The sequence below is a fragment of the Argentina anserina genome, chromosome 4 (genome assembly GCF_933775445.1).
Source record: "Argentina anserina chromosome 4, drPotAnse1.1, whole genome shotgun sequence".
NCBI classification, from domain to species: Eukaryota; Viridiplantae; Streptophyta; class Magnoliopsida; order Rosales; family Rosaceae; genus Argentina; species Argentina anserina.
This window is the reverse complement of record NC_065875.1, coordinates 316,684-333,543: the sequence shown is the minus strand read 5'-3', so window position 1 is coordinate 333,543 and position 16,860 is coordinate 316,684. Positions and strand designations below refer to the sequence as shown.

The 16,860-nt window shown below is 38.6% G+C and overlaps 2 protein-coding genes across 3 annotated transcripts; one reads left to right on the top strand and one right to left on the bottom strand.

Moving 5' to 3' along the window:
- Nucleotides 1–774: 774 nt before the first annotated feature.
- LOC126790531 (uncharacterized) lies at nucleotides 775–3,855 on the bottom strand. 2 transcript variants are annotated; one of them, XM_050516800.1, is made up of 5 exons: nucleotides 3,742–3,855; nucleotides 3,592–3,661; nucleotides 2,570–2,813; nucleotides 1,238–1,375; nucleotides 775–1,115 (listed from the first exon to the last, which is right to left on the bottom strand). In XM_050516800.1, the coding sequence occupies exons 1-5, from the start codon at nucleotides 3,825–3,827 to the stop codon at nucleotides 991–993; spliced, it is 663 nt and encodes a 220-aa protein (XP_050372757.1). In that variant the 5' UTR covers nucleotides 3,828–3,855; the 3' UTR covers nucleotides 775–990. The 2 variants fall into 2 exon arrangements, with proteins under 2 accessions (XP_050372757.1, XP_050372758.1); XM_050516801.1 differs by having other exon boundaries at nucleotides 775–1,112.
- Nucleotides 3,856–4,748: 893 nt separating this feature from the next.
- Nucleotides 4,749–7,501, top strand: LOC126790731 (importin subunit beta-3-like). The gene is made up of 3 exons (XM_050517076.1): nucleotides 4,749–5,993; nucleotides 6,463–6,666; nucleotides 7,391–7,501. Exons 1-3 carry the CDS (start codon nucleotides 4,749–4,751, stop codon nucleotides 7,499–7,501), a joined length of 1,560 nt encoding a protein of 519 aa, XP_050373033.1.
- Nucleotides 7,502–16,860: the final 9,359 nt, after the last annotated feature.

The window sequence follows — 16,860 nt, the reverse complement described above, 5'->3', positions numbered from 1 at the left end:
GAGGATTCGCCTTCCTGCATCATATATGTGACTTCTCAATCCCCCCAAACTTCTTTAGAAGAAAAGACTTCTTCAATGTATATGTTAACGTCCCTAAAAATGATAAATAAGCTACAAACTGCAAAACCAAATGTAATTTTCAACACAAAGAATCAATCAATCATTTTTTTTATTTCTAGTTCCAAAACATTTCCTATGTGGGGCCTGAAGGTAACCCAGCGGAGGACAACCCTCAATGCTCCACCGGTGACACACCGTTGCATACCGAAGTGGAGAGACCAGTCTAGAAACCGAGCATCAGAGTATCTCACGACCGAAAATAATACCTATGGCATGAGACTTATCTCTGACGATGCCCATGTGTAATTGTTCCAACCCAGAATTTTACCGGGTGTCATGGCCACAGTAATGTCCTCAATGTCCAAACTCAGACCCATATTGTAGCCCAATTCAATCAATCATCTTTATGAATCAATATATTATATATTAACATGTCATTTATAATGATCAATCCGCCTCAGTATGATATAAATCAGTATATTGCTAGTTATTTATGCCACATGCACTACACAGCTGAATCTGATCCGTATGTCGTATCTTTGTATGATTAACCGGCACGGGATGCCTGCCCCATTCATATAAAACATGCTATTATTCTGTCTAATACCAAAATATAGAGTTTGATTGATATATATTAGTGGATAGTTGTTTTGTAATGGGATAGGTCGACAAGGTTTCCGAATAGAAAGGAGAAGGCGGTGGAGTCTAGTCGTTGTACAATACCACAAGTCTAGTGCCATTACACATGCTTTGTCATCGTCATCCAACATGGACCTCGCAAATTCCAATACGGTGTTGACACAAGTAGTGAAAGAAAGCAAGAGGAACGTGTGGTTGGCTACAAGTGCGATTCACACTTCTTTTACTCTTAAGAGATAATACAGGTGATTTATAGACTATAGTAGTAAAGAAGAAAATATGAATGATGTTTCAATGCCATTCTATACCTCCCAATGTGGTTGAGCCCACTCCTTCCCACACCTCATTGATTCCTACTTCTTCATTGTCAATACCCTCCATGTTGCAGTCCCACCAGCCACTACCATTTTCATCTGCTAGCACAAAGCATCAAAATGAGAGACAGACTCAAAGCGGTTACCAATTTAGCAGACACAAAAGGAAGATGATTGTGATGAAAAAAGAAGAAGATAAAATTTACAAGTAATGAGCAACTTACAGTGATCATAAACATGCCCTGGTTTCACCTGGCTTATGAGACTTTCAGCCCTTCTCCTTTTCAGCTTGGGTTTTGGATCACCTCCCAAAACTGAATAATACTTTCTCGCAGTGTGTTCATCATCCCGGACATCCCCATCTACATAGTCGCATTTAAAAGAGCAGCAGGGTAAGGGAGGCAAGATTTATAAACTAAAGACACAGGTAACTGAGAAAGAAAGATACAGTGATAAAGCTGTAAGAGAGCTGCACAAGAGCTGATAACATCGAAGTGCCAGAAAGCAAACAACTAACCATGATACATATTGTGGTGCACAGACCGAGTAGAAGTAAAAAAACCCACAACCAAAAGGTGATGCCTTCAACAACTCATTTACCCATAATTTGTGTTTCTAATTTATCTAAAGGCTTCTAGCAATACCGTGTGATTCGTTTCTACTTCATCTAAAGGTTTCTTGCAATAACGTATGGTACTGCATATCCATTAGAATAGCTAACAGTATGACAATGTTGCATTCACTCTCCACTGCATTCCATTTGTTCGCAATATCTAAATGCTGATTTCTACTACAAACATATCAGTGTATCACGCATAAGCAGAAGCAATTCTGATACACTTTTATGAGTTCTCCCATTAGCCAAAAACTTCCCAGCAATTTGTGGACAAACTTATGACACTGCTGCATTCATTAGAAATTTAGAATGAAGAAAAGCCCAATAATGTTGCATGCACTATCAGTCTTGTACAAAAATGGAGAACTGAATTTATCTACAATTTAGTTCTACTTGTGCCTACTAAAACATCTTAACTAGAATCAGACACGCATCTAACCAACATACTGTCTACAAAATAAATCAGATATATGTCTCCCTAGCCAAAGAAGAGGTCCATTTAACGCATTTGTTCAACCTCATCTAAAGACTGTACTCGACACATTTTTCAAGCTAGTTGATATTCATTTCTATTCAATTTCTGCACTTTTTAAGTATATATTGATAGGCAGTATATATTGTCAGGCTAAACAGGTAACTTTAATTATTGACAACACAAGGGACAGCGCCAGTATAATTTCAATTATTCTTTATTTCATGCAAAAAACATGCAAATCGCAAAAGGAACTGAATTCTGATTCTTGAGTTTCGGCAACATTTTACAACACCCCTATCCAGGGAACTATCATTTTACTTTTTACAGTTGCGATGCAGTATTAATGTCTCTCCAAGTCATTGCAAAATAAAGCAATTATATTTATTTTTCCTCTTTGCGCAAAATAAACGGAACCCTTTATTTTAAGAGTACACTGCACCAAGTAATTGAGAAAGGATGGCTAACCTTCACAAGGATTTCTCCTTTTTCTTGATTCTTGTACATCATCTTGCTCAGAACACTCTACTTCACCAGCACTTTGAGAAACTATAGACAGACCTTTTCCTATGTCAGCATGCTTAAATTTTTTAAATGCCAATGCTACAGAGCTCTTTTGTTCTTCCCCTCCTTTCTTGGCCTCAGTTTGCTCATTAGTGAACCCAGTTGAATCTTTTGGACCTAATAATGACGAGAATGGCTGCGACTTCACCTGAGAATGAGAATGAGAATGAAATACTTCCATTAAAAAGAGTTCAAATTAGAAAGAAGTCTTTGTCCGAACTCAACATGCTGAACCAATTGCCTACATACCTCAAGCAAAAAAAAAAACTAATTTTCAAATGTTCCATTAACTAGTTTATGAAAGCATCAGCAAATGTTCAATATATGACTTCGGTCAATTTTTCTTTTTCGGCCAATGAAAGGCTCATTCAGAAACACAGAAACTAACACCGAAATTAAGGCACTCCAGCCAAAAAAGAACAAAACTAAAACATTCAAACAAGAAAATCACCGGAATATTTAGCAGAAGCCATCATTTCCAATTCTAATCAAAATATCCTAAAGAGAACGGAATATCGTTTCTTGAAATGGAAACTAATGAGAATGGAGAGAGCTTGCACATTCCTAACCTATCAGAATTTGACATGATCACCACAGAACTAGGCGATGCTACTCTCAATCAATAAAGGAGGACCTTGAATTTTTTTTATTGTAATCAACTATTTGTGGATAACAGTTGCTAGAAATTCACCAATTGCATTACAAAGTCTAGGGCAATGAGATTTGGATCAGTATGCTAATAACATATATACACAGATTAAAAGCTAGAGAATTTCCCTCTGCAGTCTGTAACACCTTGTTAGAAAACAACTGATCAAACACTTTTTCCACCCAAGCATCATATATACGTTTAAGTAGAACCCATTGTCTGATTTTGTATTTGCAACCAAATACTGTGGAGGGGTTAAGAAATGGGGTACGTGTACCTTTACTGTCTTGGGTGTTCCAGAACTGTGCTTCAGCCTTTGGTCTGAACCATCTTCCGCAACATCGACACTGACTCAGAAATGCGAAAAAAAGATTACAATTAAAGTAGAAATAAGAGAAACAGTTTGGGGATGAGGGATTAGCCTTACGGGGATTTATGGCGAGACGAAAATGATGAAGGGAGTGAGCGCTGCCCCAAATCTCTAAACCCAACTAAAGTTTTCTTGGTGCTCATTTCTGCTGATGCAAGTTGGGTTTGGAGATTGGAGATGAATCTTTCCCAACTCTTTTGTTTTTGTTTTGGAATAAAGGTGAAAATTTTCGCGCCAAGTTTAGGCGCCAGGTTTTGAAACTTTCTCACTAAACCCTAAACCCTTTTTGCAAGATCTACGTGGTGTGCCATTGCTCGATTACGCCTTACGCAAATGCAAACGCTCGGCGCGGAGATTTTCAAAGAAAGAATTCGAGAAGAAATATTTTTGATAAGACCTATTGAGAATTTTATATGATATATTTATCCTCACAATAGAATGGGAACGAATTGATAAGTAGAAAACGTAGATGATCGAGGACATATCTGATCGATGGTTGAACCTTTTCACTTATTGTGACAGTGTGACTTAACTTTCTCTGGCAATTGGTCAAGCTCTTCTCCAAATATTGGTTTTATTCATCTATTTTGTAACCATGGAGCTGGAGGCATGGACCTATTAGAATCAACCCGCTCTACCTCAATATACACAATTACACATCACTTCTAATATAGTGGTTTGTTGAGTGATGGATCGAACTCTGAACCCACCGTTAATCGTACCCAATCCCCATTTAACCATTAATTCGAGCCTCCCATCTCCCAAAATGTTTGACAGAACGCAAATACTCTGTCCACCCATCTAAAACGTACGACTAGATTTCACAAAGTCACAAACCATACACAGAGGACCAAATTTTCCTGTTACTTAATGAGGCATGCGTGCTATATATAGAAGCAAGCTGGTTTGCTACACAAACTAGGATCCCTCATTTTAGGCCGTCAGCCCTTAAAGTTTCAATCTTTCTGATCATAAACTGATCTGTCGATAAGGGTTTTCTCGATCATAGACTGATTCGATAAGGGTTTTGAACTTTTGATCCGTAATCAAGTCTGAGAAGAATCATGGAGTCGGAATTTCCTGAGGAGCTGCAAACACAAGCCTACGGAATTCTAAGCTCCAACGATGTCGAGCCAATGGAGACACTGTTTTCTCACTTATTTGGCTCCCAAGAGCCCCACAGGTCTCAAGCTTACACCTTTTTGCATTGCTGCAAAAAGCACTTCCCTCATTTGCTCTTCATAAAGCTCTTTTTTGTTATTAGATGGAGTCCTGTCTCTGATCATAGGTCCAGATCTGCGCTTGTGCTTCGTTATGTCAAAGTTTGTGATCTTTGGCCTAAGTTGTCTTCAATTGCTCAACATTACATGAAATCCCACATCCTTGTATGTCTTCAAGAGGAAGTTTCAATGCCCACCTTGAGATTAATTTGTGGCATTGTGTCTGAAATGGGCTCTGAGATTTCCAAGGCTGGCAGTGAATGGCCAGAGCTCACGGAATTTTTGTTGAACTCTATTCAATCTGATTACGAAAAGTTACAACAATCTGCATTGTGGGTGCTGGCTTACTTACCAAAAGGGTTCCGTCCTGTTGTTTGTGAAGCTCTAGTCCCTAGCCTTGCAACGTTGCACTCGCGGATAAAAGAAGCATTGAGTTCCCCCAATGCTGATATTCAGGTTACTGCATTTGGTGCTGTGGTTAGCCTGATAGGTTTGTTCACGAATTCAAAGGGGCGCAACTGGTTTAATGAGCTTTTGAGAGCAATGATGGTGGGACTTTTCGAGTTGTTGAGTCATTTGAAAGAAGAATATGCTCGTGGGGCTGTCAATGAGTTAATAATGTTGGTCATGGATGGGGCACATATCTTGAAGCCATACCTAAACCATCTAGTACTCGACATGCTTAATGTGCTAGAGTGTAAAAAAGTGACGGATGAAACGAAACTCTTCGTTGACAAATTTTTGCTGGCAATGGCAGAAGCCACAGAGTTGGCACCTATGATGAGGGAGCTGCCTCATGAAACAATGGTTAGGCTACTCACAACCTCAGTGCAACTGCTTCTCTCAATAAAGGATGACAGTGCATGGTACAACATGGAAAGCGAGCTGTGTGAGAATGATGGAAATATGGATGTATACAAGTCTGGAATTTTGTTCTTGAAAAAACTTTCAGCTGCCTTGGGTGAAAAAAGAATACTTCCTATATGTTTTGAAATGTTCTTGGAGCACATGGATGCTACTGAGTGGAAGAAGCGTCACGCAGGAATTTCTCTGCTAGCCGTAATTGCAGAGGAGTGCTCGGATGAGATGGTACTAGTACTTGATCCAAGTTTAGACTTTCGACATATCGATACACAGAAACATGAAATTGAAATATACACTACTTTTATTCTAACTTAATTTCTAAGCATTATATTGAGCAGAGCTTTACTTTCTTTGCCTGAGTCACCCACCATGAAGTAAAACTTGTTTGCGTTTCATATGGTTCAATTAAATGATTTAAATCTCTTAAATGGCATGTATTTTGTATATCAGTAAAAGACAAAGGAAAATACATACACCAAGTAGATTTCTGTTGTATTTTCTACCTTCTCACTATTTGCCTATACAGGCTAAGAATGTTGGGTTTAAGAATAGTTAGTGATCTAGAAAGCTAGGTTAACGTCTGACAGCGTGAGCCATTTCTAGTTTTACAAATTTTTGTGACTAATTACTTGGGATATGCTCTTTAAATCTTTAATTAGTATCTCTCAAATCTTAATGCATTTAATGACTGCAGGTCTTGATGAAAGACTGTTTGGACCAAGTTATTGCCATTATTTTAAAGTCATTCAAAGATCCTCATCCTCGAGTTTGTTGGGCAGCTTTTAGATTTATGCAACAGTCTACAAATCTGGTCCAGGCAATGCAAATTCTCTATCACTCAAGGATTGTGTATGCACTGGATGCCGCACTTGACCAACACCAGAATATAATAGTCAAGGTACTACTTTGTGATTGTTTATGTTTCATGAATCTTCATGTAGTTTATCAGTTTATGCTAGATAAGACGTACATAATTGGTCATACATGCACTCCGTCTTATGTTTAAGCACACATGCCTGAGTTAGTCGCTATGGTTTTTCTCTTCTTTGTTTGTACATGAGTGACATGACTATGTTTCTATAATTGAGTATTGTTAAAGATCCCCTCTTCCTGATCCAAATTACCTTTTTGAAACACATCTGGTACGATACTTAGTTTGGGGCTACTTATTTTTGGATAGTGAAGTGAATATATACATCTCTTCAGCTGCCAACTATGTAGACCTTAGAAATGACATTGATATGCAGTTAATTCAATGTATATAGGTGCATCACTTAAAAGTACATATAAGAAATTGCATCAATCAGATAATGAATTGGTAAATTTCTTTATCACTGATTTCAATCATAATCAGATAATAATCACTGCTACATAATGGAAGTAGTAAAATTATTCTCGTTTGGTATATATCTTTCAATCTGTCCTTTATTTTACTCTGATTAATTGCCTATTTTTTTGTTGTTCCTACCTTCGATCATACATTGATCATGATTCTTTCCATGCTTCTCATGTTATTTATGCACTTAGAACACCACACAAACTCTGCTGTCTAGGACCAATAATTATACATTTGCAGATCACACCTACAACTGATTGGCATCAATCTTTGCCTTTTTCTGCAGGAACAAGTTGTCTCTGCTTTAAAGTACTTGTTAAAGAATGTTCCATTAGATAGCTTAAGAATGCACACAGACTTGGATACTATACTGTGGAAGTTGCAAATAGAACCGTAGGTTGTTGCAGCTTTATAAAAATAACTAACATTTCCAAGCAAGTAGACACTTTTGAAAGAACTTTTATCCTTCCATCACGAAAATTATCTTAGTATTTTCACGAACAATTTTTCAGTCTTTTTACCATATAATATCCAACAGACTACAGTACGTAGTCACCTATCAGCAGGAACGAACTAATCTGGCATGGATAACCAATCTGCTATGCATATATATACATAGCTACTTAAAGATCAAGCATCAAACATGTAAAAGAGATGAGATTTAATATCAGAGAAAAAAAATTATAAGAAATTAATATACAAACAAATTGTGAACGGTTGATCATGTATATTAGTAGGTTTTAAAAGGCTGATTGCTGAAAACGCTAAATCAGAATCCATTAAACCCTATCTTCTAAACATATTAGCTTCAATTTTTTTTATCTCTTCACTGTTCTTTAATTAGGTTCTCCTTAAGGTAAATTCCTCCTATGGTACATGATGTATGGTTACTTGGACAATTTGATACCTAATGTATGAAAACAAATAATTTGGTACCCAAAATTCTCATTTGTAAGACATTTTTAGTAGTTATGCTAGTTTTGACTAGATTTTCAGGGTTATTTGGACTTGGACGGAGGAGATCCTGAATCAATAGATAACCCCATTGTTAACACCTCCCCTCGGCGGGGCAATTCCCTGCGAGATTTCCCCTCGTTCCGGCCTCCAGGCCCGCCTGAGCTGGCCCAGTAGTGTAGGGTGCTAACTCGACAGGTCAGGTCACCATTCCTCCGGCTCAGGTGCCGCTCAAAGTAGCTCACTAGAACAACGAAAAAATCACACTATCCATGCACGCTTTTCCCACATTGAGAAAAAAAATCACTTCCCCCAAAGCGCCTATAAAAGCAACCAGAAACCTCCCAAAAATGGTAACATATTTCTAAGTCTTTAACCTACAAACTTGAGTTCCGCCCTGAAATCTAACTTAAGTTTCAGAGAGTCATAAGCCGACACACCGCTGGCCATTGACTTTAACCCAAGTTTTTGTGCAAGTTACATGAATCAGTGTTGGGATACAAGATGTGTGAACAAGACCCCCTGGATTTTGTACTCGCAACACCCACCAAATAAAGTGACAACCCTTGCAACAAATCCGCCCGGACAAGGAACTCATCACAACCCGATGCCTCATGCTAAAAAAGGCTCTACAAAATTCTTTGATCTATTTTCTAAGAATACAAAGCTTCGACCAACATCCAAGTGTGGATCTTATCACGCACATCAAAACGAATCTTAACTCGTTGTTCCTCCTTATGATAAATAGCAAAAAAATCCTGGTACACCACCATCCTCAACGACTCACCAATACAATACAAGACCTCCTTGTACCAGAGATTGGCTAGAAGGTCGTAATTGCAACCCAGGTGACCAATTTAAATAGTGGGACTTCCTCCACCAAAGAAATACCCCCATAGTTGTTCAAAACCAACATGGTATTGCGATAGTACCATAGACCACCATTGAAAACCCGATCCCAATTTGCCACATGGTCGAACTGGAATAGATATTGCTCACTGGCATCATGCACTGTCAAACCACAGCGGAGCCTCTAGATAGTCGGGATCGTTCATTTAAAACCAGAGAATTTTGGACCCAACAATCGTCCAACCAGATACAAGTGCCTACTCGTTGCCGCAACTTGACCACGCTGCCCTAGAACTACCCGCGCCGTACCCGACGATCGAGTATAAGAAGAACCACACCCACTGGCTGATGAACCACCGCATGAAGCAAACTGAGATTGATCCGCAATGGCAAAGGAGATTTGGGAGATATGGAAGATTTGGTCGAGTTTCACACAAAAACCCTAATGGATAGGGTTTGGGGAGAAGACGATACAATAGTATTGAATGATGTTGTTGTTTGGAGAAGGGGAGTTAATTGGATGGGAAAGAGAGAAAAAGAACGGTGGGTATAAAATGACAACAAAAAAGAGAAACACAAAAAGGACTAGCAAAAGGACATTTCATGAAGTGCAAATAGGTGTGAGGAAAATATTATTAAAAAATAGGTACAAATTTCAATTTTGAGTGTGCTAATTTTAACACTCAAAATCATGTTTTCAATTAAGTAAACAATCATAATAATACACACGTGTCTCACCAAAACTTCCAAATTACCCTGAATATGAATATGTTACATGCGCATCTCCTAACTATAAGCCTCGCACACGCCTTATTAATGCCTCGAGTATCACAAGGTCTACACTTTTCAGACCCAATATTGACACACACACTCTCTCTCTCTCTCTCTCTCTCTCTCTCTCTCTCTCTCTCTCTCTCTCTCTCTCTCTCTCTCTCTCTCTCCCAAATATGAATGATTCAATGCCACTCTATACCTCCCAATGTGATTGAGCCCACTCATTCCCACACCTCATTGACTCTTACTTCTTCATTGTCGATCAATACCCTCCTCAGTGTTGCAGTCCCATCAATCACCACCATTTTCATCTGCTAGCACAAAGTATCAAAATGAGAGACAGACTCAAAGCAGTTACAGATTAACTGCTAAGTCTTTGCTTACTTGCATGTTCTAATTTCATAGAAATTGAGTCTGGTTTTCTCCCAAACTCAAAATTGGGCCTAAAATTTAAGCGGAAAAGTGAATTTTAGATGTTATGTGCAGAGATCTCTAGTGTTGGACAGAACTTGACCGGAACCCAAGGTTCAACTAGTCTTGAGAACAATCAGTCCCGACATGTCATACATATTGTTGATGTGCACTCTCCAATTGAGAATTTTGGTTGGGAGCAGATGATCTTATCCTGCAAATCAAGTGTGTCAGCCATTCTGTTGTTGAGGTAGTTTTTGCACCAATGCTCGGTAGGGACCTTGAAATATGGCTGGACACTTACTACCTCATGATGAATATGATCGATATTTAGGATGTTGTGTACACGTGAGGAGAATAGGAAGTGGGAATATGCACTTTGTCAAGCTCATACTCGCTGCATCATTAACCCTATTCTGAGTATTGTTTGTGGCTATTTTATGTGAATGTGAGGTAAGACCGGACCTAAGATTTAAAGACCTGAGGCGGGATGTAGAAATAGTGTCTTCCAATATTTTAGTACAAAAAAAAAATCGATAAACAAACAACAGACACAAATTTATAGGCTTTTTAAACCAAAGACTAAAAAATAAAAAATCTTGTCGAAATATCGGCGATTTTTTCGTTTTTTTAAGGGGTTCGATAGTTTCTCAGCCTCCCATTTCAATTTCAATTTTGACCGAAAATCTTAAAATATCGAGATATTTACGAAAATTTCTCGAAATGTTGGATTTTCTCAATAATCTCGCAAGATTATCAGCTCCTGGACCCACACACATATAGTATATGCTCCTAGACCCACGCACATATGAAATTTGAAACAAAAAGGCGCCAATATGTATTTGGCGTGAGTCAAACCTATCATCACTTGTGAATAAGGAGAGAGGCTTAACCATTCACGTTATGGCATCCTTTACTTACGATATACATTTACCTATATATATATATGCATATATAAGTAGTACATACTCCTCTCGATATTTCCTCAATATTTCCATCGAAATTTCCATTTTTTTTATCTGTCGATATATCTTCGGTACCCGATATTTTAGTCCTTATTTTAAACTAAGGATTCTATTTATATATTTATCCGGAAGCTAATGGAAATCATACACTCCTCATTCATATCTAGCTTGATGCCATAATGCCATTATGATTTTCCATAAAACTATACATTTCAAAAGGACTCGCAGAAAATAGATCATAGAGCTTGTGTGATCCATTGTCTTAACTCGAACCCCAAATAGTGTTTATCCCTTCTTGTGTGATTAAAATGTCTCAAGGCGTTCCTCATATAAATTGTAACCACTAATGGGCTATTTTGTGAATACTTCCTCCGCATAAATTTATACATGCCATTAAATGTATCATAGCGATTATTTGTTGTTTCAACTTTATTCAGTTAAGCTGAAATGTTCACTATCTCAAGTCTACATTGTGGTCATTTGGCGGCTTGATATTATAACATCAAAGTTTATGGATGATCATCATAAGTGCATTATCGATTGATGTGAGTCCAATGAAGCTTTCCCTCTGATTGTAAGGCACATAATCCCGGTGGCCTATCTGCTCGGCCAACTTGCAATGGCGATAAAACTGCTGGTGAACTTCATAGGAGTCCCAATTCTTCGCGCAACGGACTGATTCCCAAAACTAGCAATGCTCAACGTTTAAACCCAGTTCTTCCGTAGTTTTTATCAGTAAATGATGTATGTTAGCCAGTGACTCGCTCGGTTCTCTCTTTATTTATTCTCTAAGAAGATGAGGGAACATATCTTGTAAAACTATAGATTAGTCGATGTATTCTTTACATTTTTTTTGACAATCATTTTTGAGCTTGCAATATGTTATATATGACAACTCCCGGCTTTGCCTGAATATGATAGGGTTCTTACCCTAATTGGAGTATCAAGAACATAAATGAGAGAAGTTTGCACAAAAAAGGAAATTCTGAAAATTGATTGATAATGGCATAAACCGTAAAACATACTATAAATAGGTTGGAGGTGACATGTCACAACTCGACATATGTCTCACATTTAGAGCATCTCCAATAGATCCTCTAAAACCCAAATAATATCTATTATAGAGTAAAAAAAAACTTCAATTTTTAGTTTCAACAGCTCCTCTAAAACCGTTTTATATAATAAAGAAAGTGGGAAGAGAGAGAAACAAAATCTCTAGATTTGTAGAATTTTCAAAATCTATATAATATTCAAAAGAATCTTTAAACTTTATTTCTTACAAAAAAAATCACTCACCATCCTAAAAAATAATCCCTCTATAAATTATGGCATTATAAGATTCAATTTGATCATTTGCATTTAATTTTATACAATAGAATAAATGAGATGTTGGAGTTGAGTTTTTTTTTATATAGATATTTGGTGTTTTCATTTTCTATAATATAGAATTTTAAGAAGAGCTGTTGGAGATGCTCTTAGATACTACTACTAAACCCCAAGGCAATATTATTGCTATTACATAAAAGAGAAAGATCGAGCTAGCCTAATGAAATGAGTAGGCATCTATGCAATACAATAGATATGAAGCTAGAAGCCCAGCAAACACTAGTCAGAGAGTTGATTCACAACATTCCACCGGCCTTCAAAACAGCTTGTCCCAAGCAGGAGCTCAGTACTTAAAATTTGGGTAACGTGCACAAATGTCCTCAGCCAATTCCTAAGTTGCGTAACCAGAACCAACCCACTTAATCAGTCACTTTGCCGCCACAACATGATAGCGTGGGTGTTTAACTAGATGGCATTCCAACACCGATTCCGGCAACCACTGCTTGGAAGTGGAATCAATCACATCAGGGAGGTTGTGTTCCACAGTAGCAGCAAATCTGATCCTTTATTTGAGCAAGGAGACATGGAACACATTATGAATATTACCAGTGGGGGGAAGTTGCAGACCTAGCCATAAAACTTGGCGAACAGCTTGTGAAACGACTCAAAAGAAACAAAATGTTGTTTTATGGTTGAAGCTTCAAATAGACAATGTCACCAACCTGGAAAACTCTCTTAGTGTGGTGCTTGTCATAATAAGTCTTTATCCAAGACTGAGCTTTGTGGAGATTACTCTTGATTAACACCAGCAGTTCATCACGATCCTTAAGTGATTGTCAGCACCAGTCACAACGGTTGACCCAAGGGTGTATGGTGTGACGGAGGAGTGTTCATATCCATATAAAGCCTTGAACAAAGTCATGTTTAGAGTGGAGTGGTGTGAGGTGTTGTACCACCACTCTGCCCATGGAAGAGCTTGTGCCCAAGTATGTGGCTTCCCACCGCAAACACAACGCAAGAACTGCTCCAAGGTCCGTTTTAAATTCTCCATTTGCCAATCGGTTTGTTGGTGGTATGTCGTTGACCGACTCAACGTTGTTCCTTGCAACTTGAAAAAACTCTCCCAAAAGAGGTTTAGAAAAACAGGGTCATGATAAGAGATTATGGAATCATGAAGGCCACGGAGGCGAAAGATCTTAGCCACAAAGATCTTAACTAGAGAGGAAGCCGTGTAAGGATATGACAATGGGATGATGTGGGCAGATTTGGTAAGTTTATCAATGACAACCCAAATCACTGTCTTACCCTCTGATTGTGGAAGCCCTTCAATGAAATCCATGCTCATAACACTACAAGCTTATATTAGTCTGGGATGGCAATGGGCTAAAGAAGGCGGGGGGGGGGGGGGTTTGAGAGCTTCGTAGTGTTGTTGACTTGTTGCTAACAGGTTTGGCAATGTGCACATGTCACATATCTCTTCACATCCTTTTGCATACCACTCCATCAAAAATTCCCCTTGGGTCTCGTATAAGCACAAGACTGAACGCGTGTTTTAAGCTAAGGTAAAAGGAAATAAAAATTATTCCTTTTCCTGACTTAGACTAGGGTTTTGGCGGAGCAGACCAATATACAGTATTAATACTAAAGGGAAGTGCTTATGGATCAAATAACAAAAACCTAGTGGAGAAGAAAACCTAGAACTGATTCTGCGCAAATAAAGGCTACGATCTCCTTCCCAAATTCTCTTATCTTTGCTTTTAATTTCCAATTCCAACCCTTCCACACAAAAAAACCTATTACAGCAACAGAGAAATCAGGGAGAGAAGAGATGTATCAGCGAGGCTTAGCAGCAGAGGCGACAACAAGTTTAAGATGTGGTATTAGAAAAATAGGTGGTCTAAGGGATGATCAGAACATGACAAGTCAAATTAATAGCAACATTTTAGATCATGGATTCCTTAGTAGAAGGTATACTACCATGGAGACAACTAAAGAGGATTGCAAGTCCCAACACTTGTGTTTTTGTGAGGATATTGTAGAAAAACAAAACTACAACCGCAACATTGTTCGATCCATCAAATTGAGCGATTTGTTATCACCAACAACAAAAGCAACTACGTTTGAGCACGAAACATATCATGATTATGTATCCCATCGTATGGTTGTGGTCGCTTCGGCTCCCAAATTGTATTCGCTGGCGGCACCCTAGGTCACCATGAAACCATTTACAACACGGCTGGGACGAGAGGAGAGATTGTTACCTTTGATGCTAACTCGCGTCTGAAACTAACTTTCAAGGCCCCAAGATTCACACGACGTGTTAAACATCATTATCAATTCTCAATTGTGTTGTTGGAGGTGGATAGCAAGCTCTATTCTCTTGACACTAGAAATTAACCAGCAATATAACAGTACTGCTCCCCATTTCATTATGAGATCCCACTATCACCACTATACAGTGGCTCCTCCTGTTTTTGTTGTATTAGACCCTGAAAGTGATGGAGAATTTCAGGCCAAGTGGTTGCCTCTGGAGTCGCCGCCTTCGGCTATACTCTACGATGATAAGTCTCACAAGCTGACAAGGTTCTAAAAAACGCTAGACGTTAATTGGGCGGAAAGCTGGGGACTAGTGCCTACAGGATTAGTCGCAGGACTAGGTGGGGACTAGGCGATTTTTAATTTTATCATTTATTTATGATATATAATGGTCTAATATAATATATAAAAGCATATCATTATATATATAGTAATAAACAAGTCTCAAGTGCTTTTGTTTAGGCATTCAGGATGATTCCAAGGAACTAATGATAATCACGTTACTCTCAAATTTGAATTTTGTATAAAAATATACTACGTAGATAAAGAGGTGATTGATTTAGTTGAGGTCTCTCCACCGAGCCTCCTTCACCGAAAAGAATAGTTTAATTTGAAACCCAGGACTTGAAAAACACAAACAAACAAAATTTCAAATCCAGAAATCCCACCGCACTAGTTTTGCTTCTCTAAGTTTCTCTCATGATTCTTATCTCAACCTTGAACTTCCTTGTCTCAAGTCCCAACCATCAGTCAATTAATATGCATATCTAATACGAGAGAAGGACAAATCAATCTCTTGCTTACATATGATCGAGAGACCGAGAGTAGAGCGTGGTGTCCTTCTAGCTTCTCCTTTTATTGTTATGCTTGTGTCGTCGTGCTGCTGCCGTCAATCATTTTAGGACTTCTGGGTTTTCAAATTTCAAGTGTTGAGAGAACGAGAGATGAAGTCATATGATCGAGTTAGCGCCTAAATCCCAACACCCAGGACTCCACCTAGACCGCTTACCCCCACCTATCCACTGCCCAGAATGACTAGGCAGCCGTCAAGAAACCCAACGCTTAGTGCAACCGACTTGGCAAAAATCCGGGCGCTGCCTAGACCGTTTTTCACAACATTGCAAGCTAAACGAGTTATTGTATTGTGCTGTTGAGACTAAAATCTTAGTCTAGAATCCAGATAAGCCTGGGGTTTACTACTTGGACGTGAGCCGACCCGAAAAAGGATGGATAAGGTTGCACTCTCCTCTGGCAGCCAGCCTTCCCTTTGTTAAGGGTTGTTGGGGTGACACTACAACGCTGCCATATCATCATGGTACTGGAGGAACGCTAATATTTACTTTTGATTGTAAAAATGGATGTAAAGTTGGCGACGATATCGATGGACCATTTTACTGGCCTCAGATCAGTAACAATATTAGTGTACAAGTTTTACTCATGTCCCATGATTTAGATTCTTTGCAAGTGAAGAATTTCATGATGAGAAAATTTTAACTCAATTGTATTGATCTGATCAAATCGAACTTACAAGACTAAAGAGAATATATACACAAATGGGTGTAGAGAGTAAAACAGAATAAAAAACACTAACCACCCTTAACAACACAATCCCTAGCTTGTATCAAAAAAAGAAAAACTAACAATCCCTAGCAAAGTGGATCTGTGTCTCTAAAAAGATTAACACCAATCACACAAGATTACACCAACAACTATGAAGCCAGAAATCAAGGAGAGGGAGAGGAGAGGATGTTGCGTATGCACGCAACAAAACCAAACCGAGCTGCACAAACTACGCCAAACGGCTACCATATCTTCAATATCTCAATAGCAAGCCATGAAACCCCTCCTGCAGCTGCCGGAAACTCCTCCTGAGTTTCACAATGATGGATTTTTGAGACCTGATGGTCCAACTGAGTGTTGTCTCGTGCATATAGGAGATGATAAAGTGTGTCTTATTCTTCACAAATATTTCTTCGAATTAAGTTATAACCGCTTAAGTACGTGACTGGAGTGACTAGTGATTTGAGCGACTTGATGATTCGAGTGAAGGCTCCGAACAATTTGATCCACATGCTGGCAGAAACAAGGGGATTCTTCATCTCATGACGTTCGAATATCAAGTTAATCCTGACTTTGACATGGAGTACCGGCTTCTCACTAC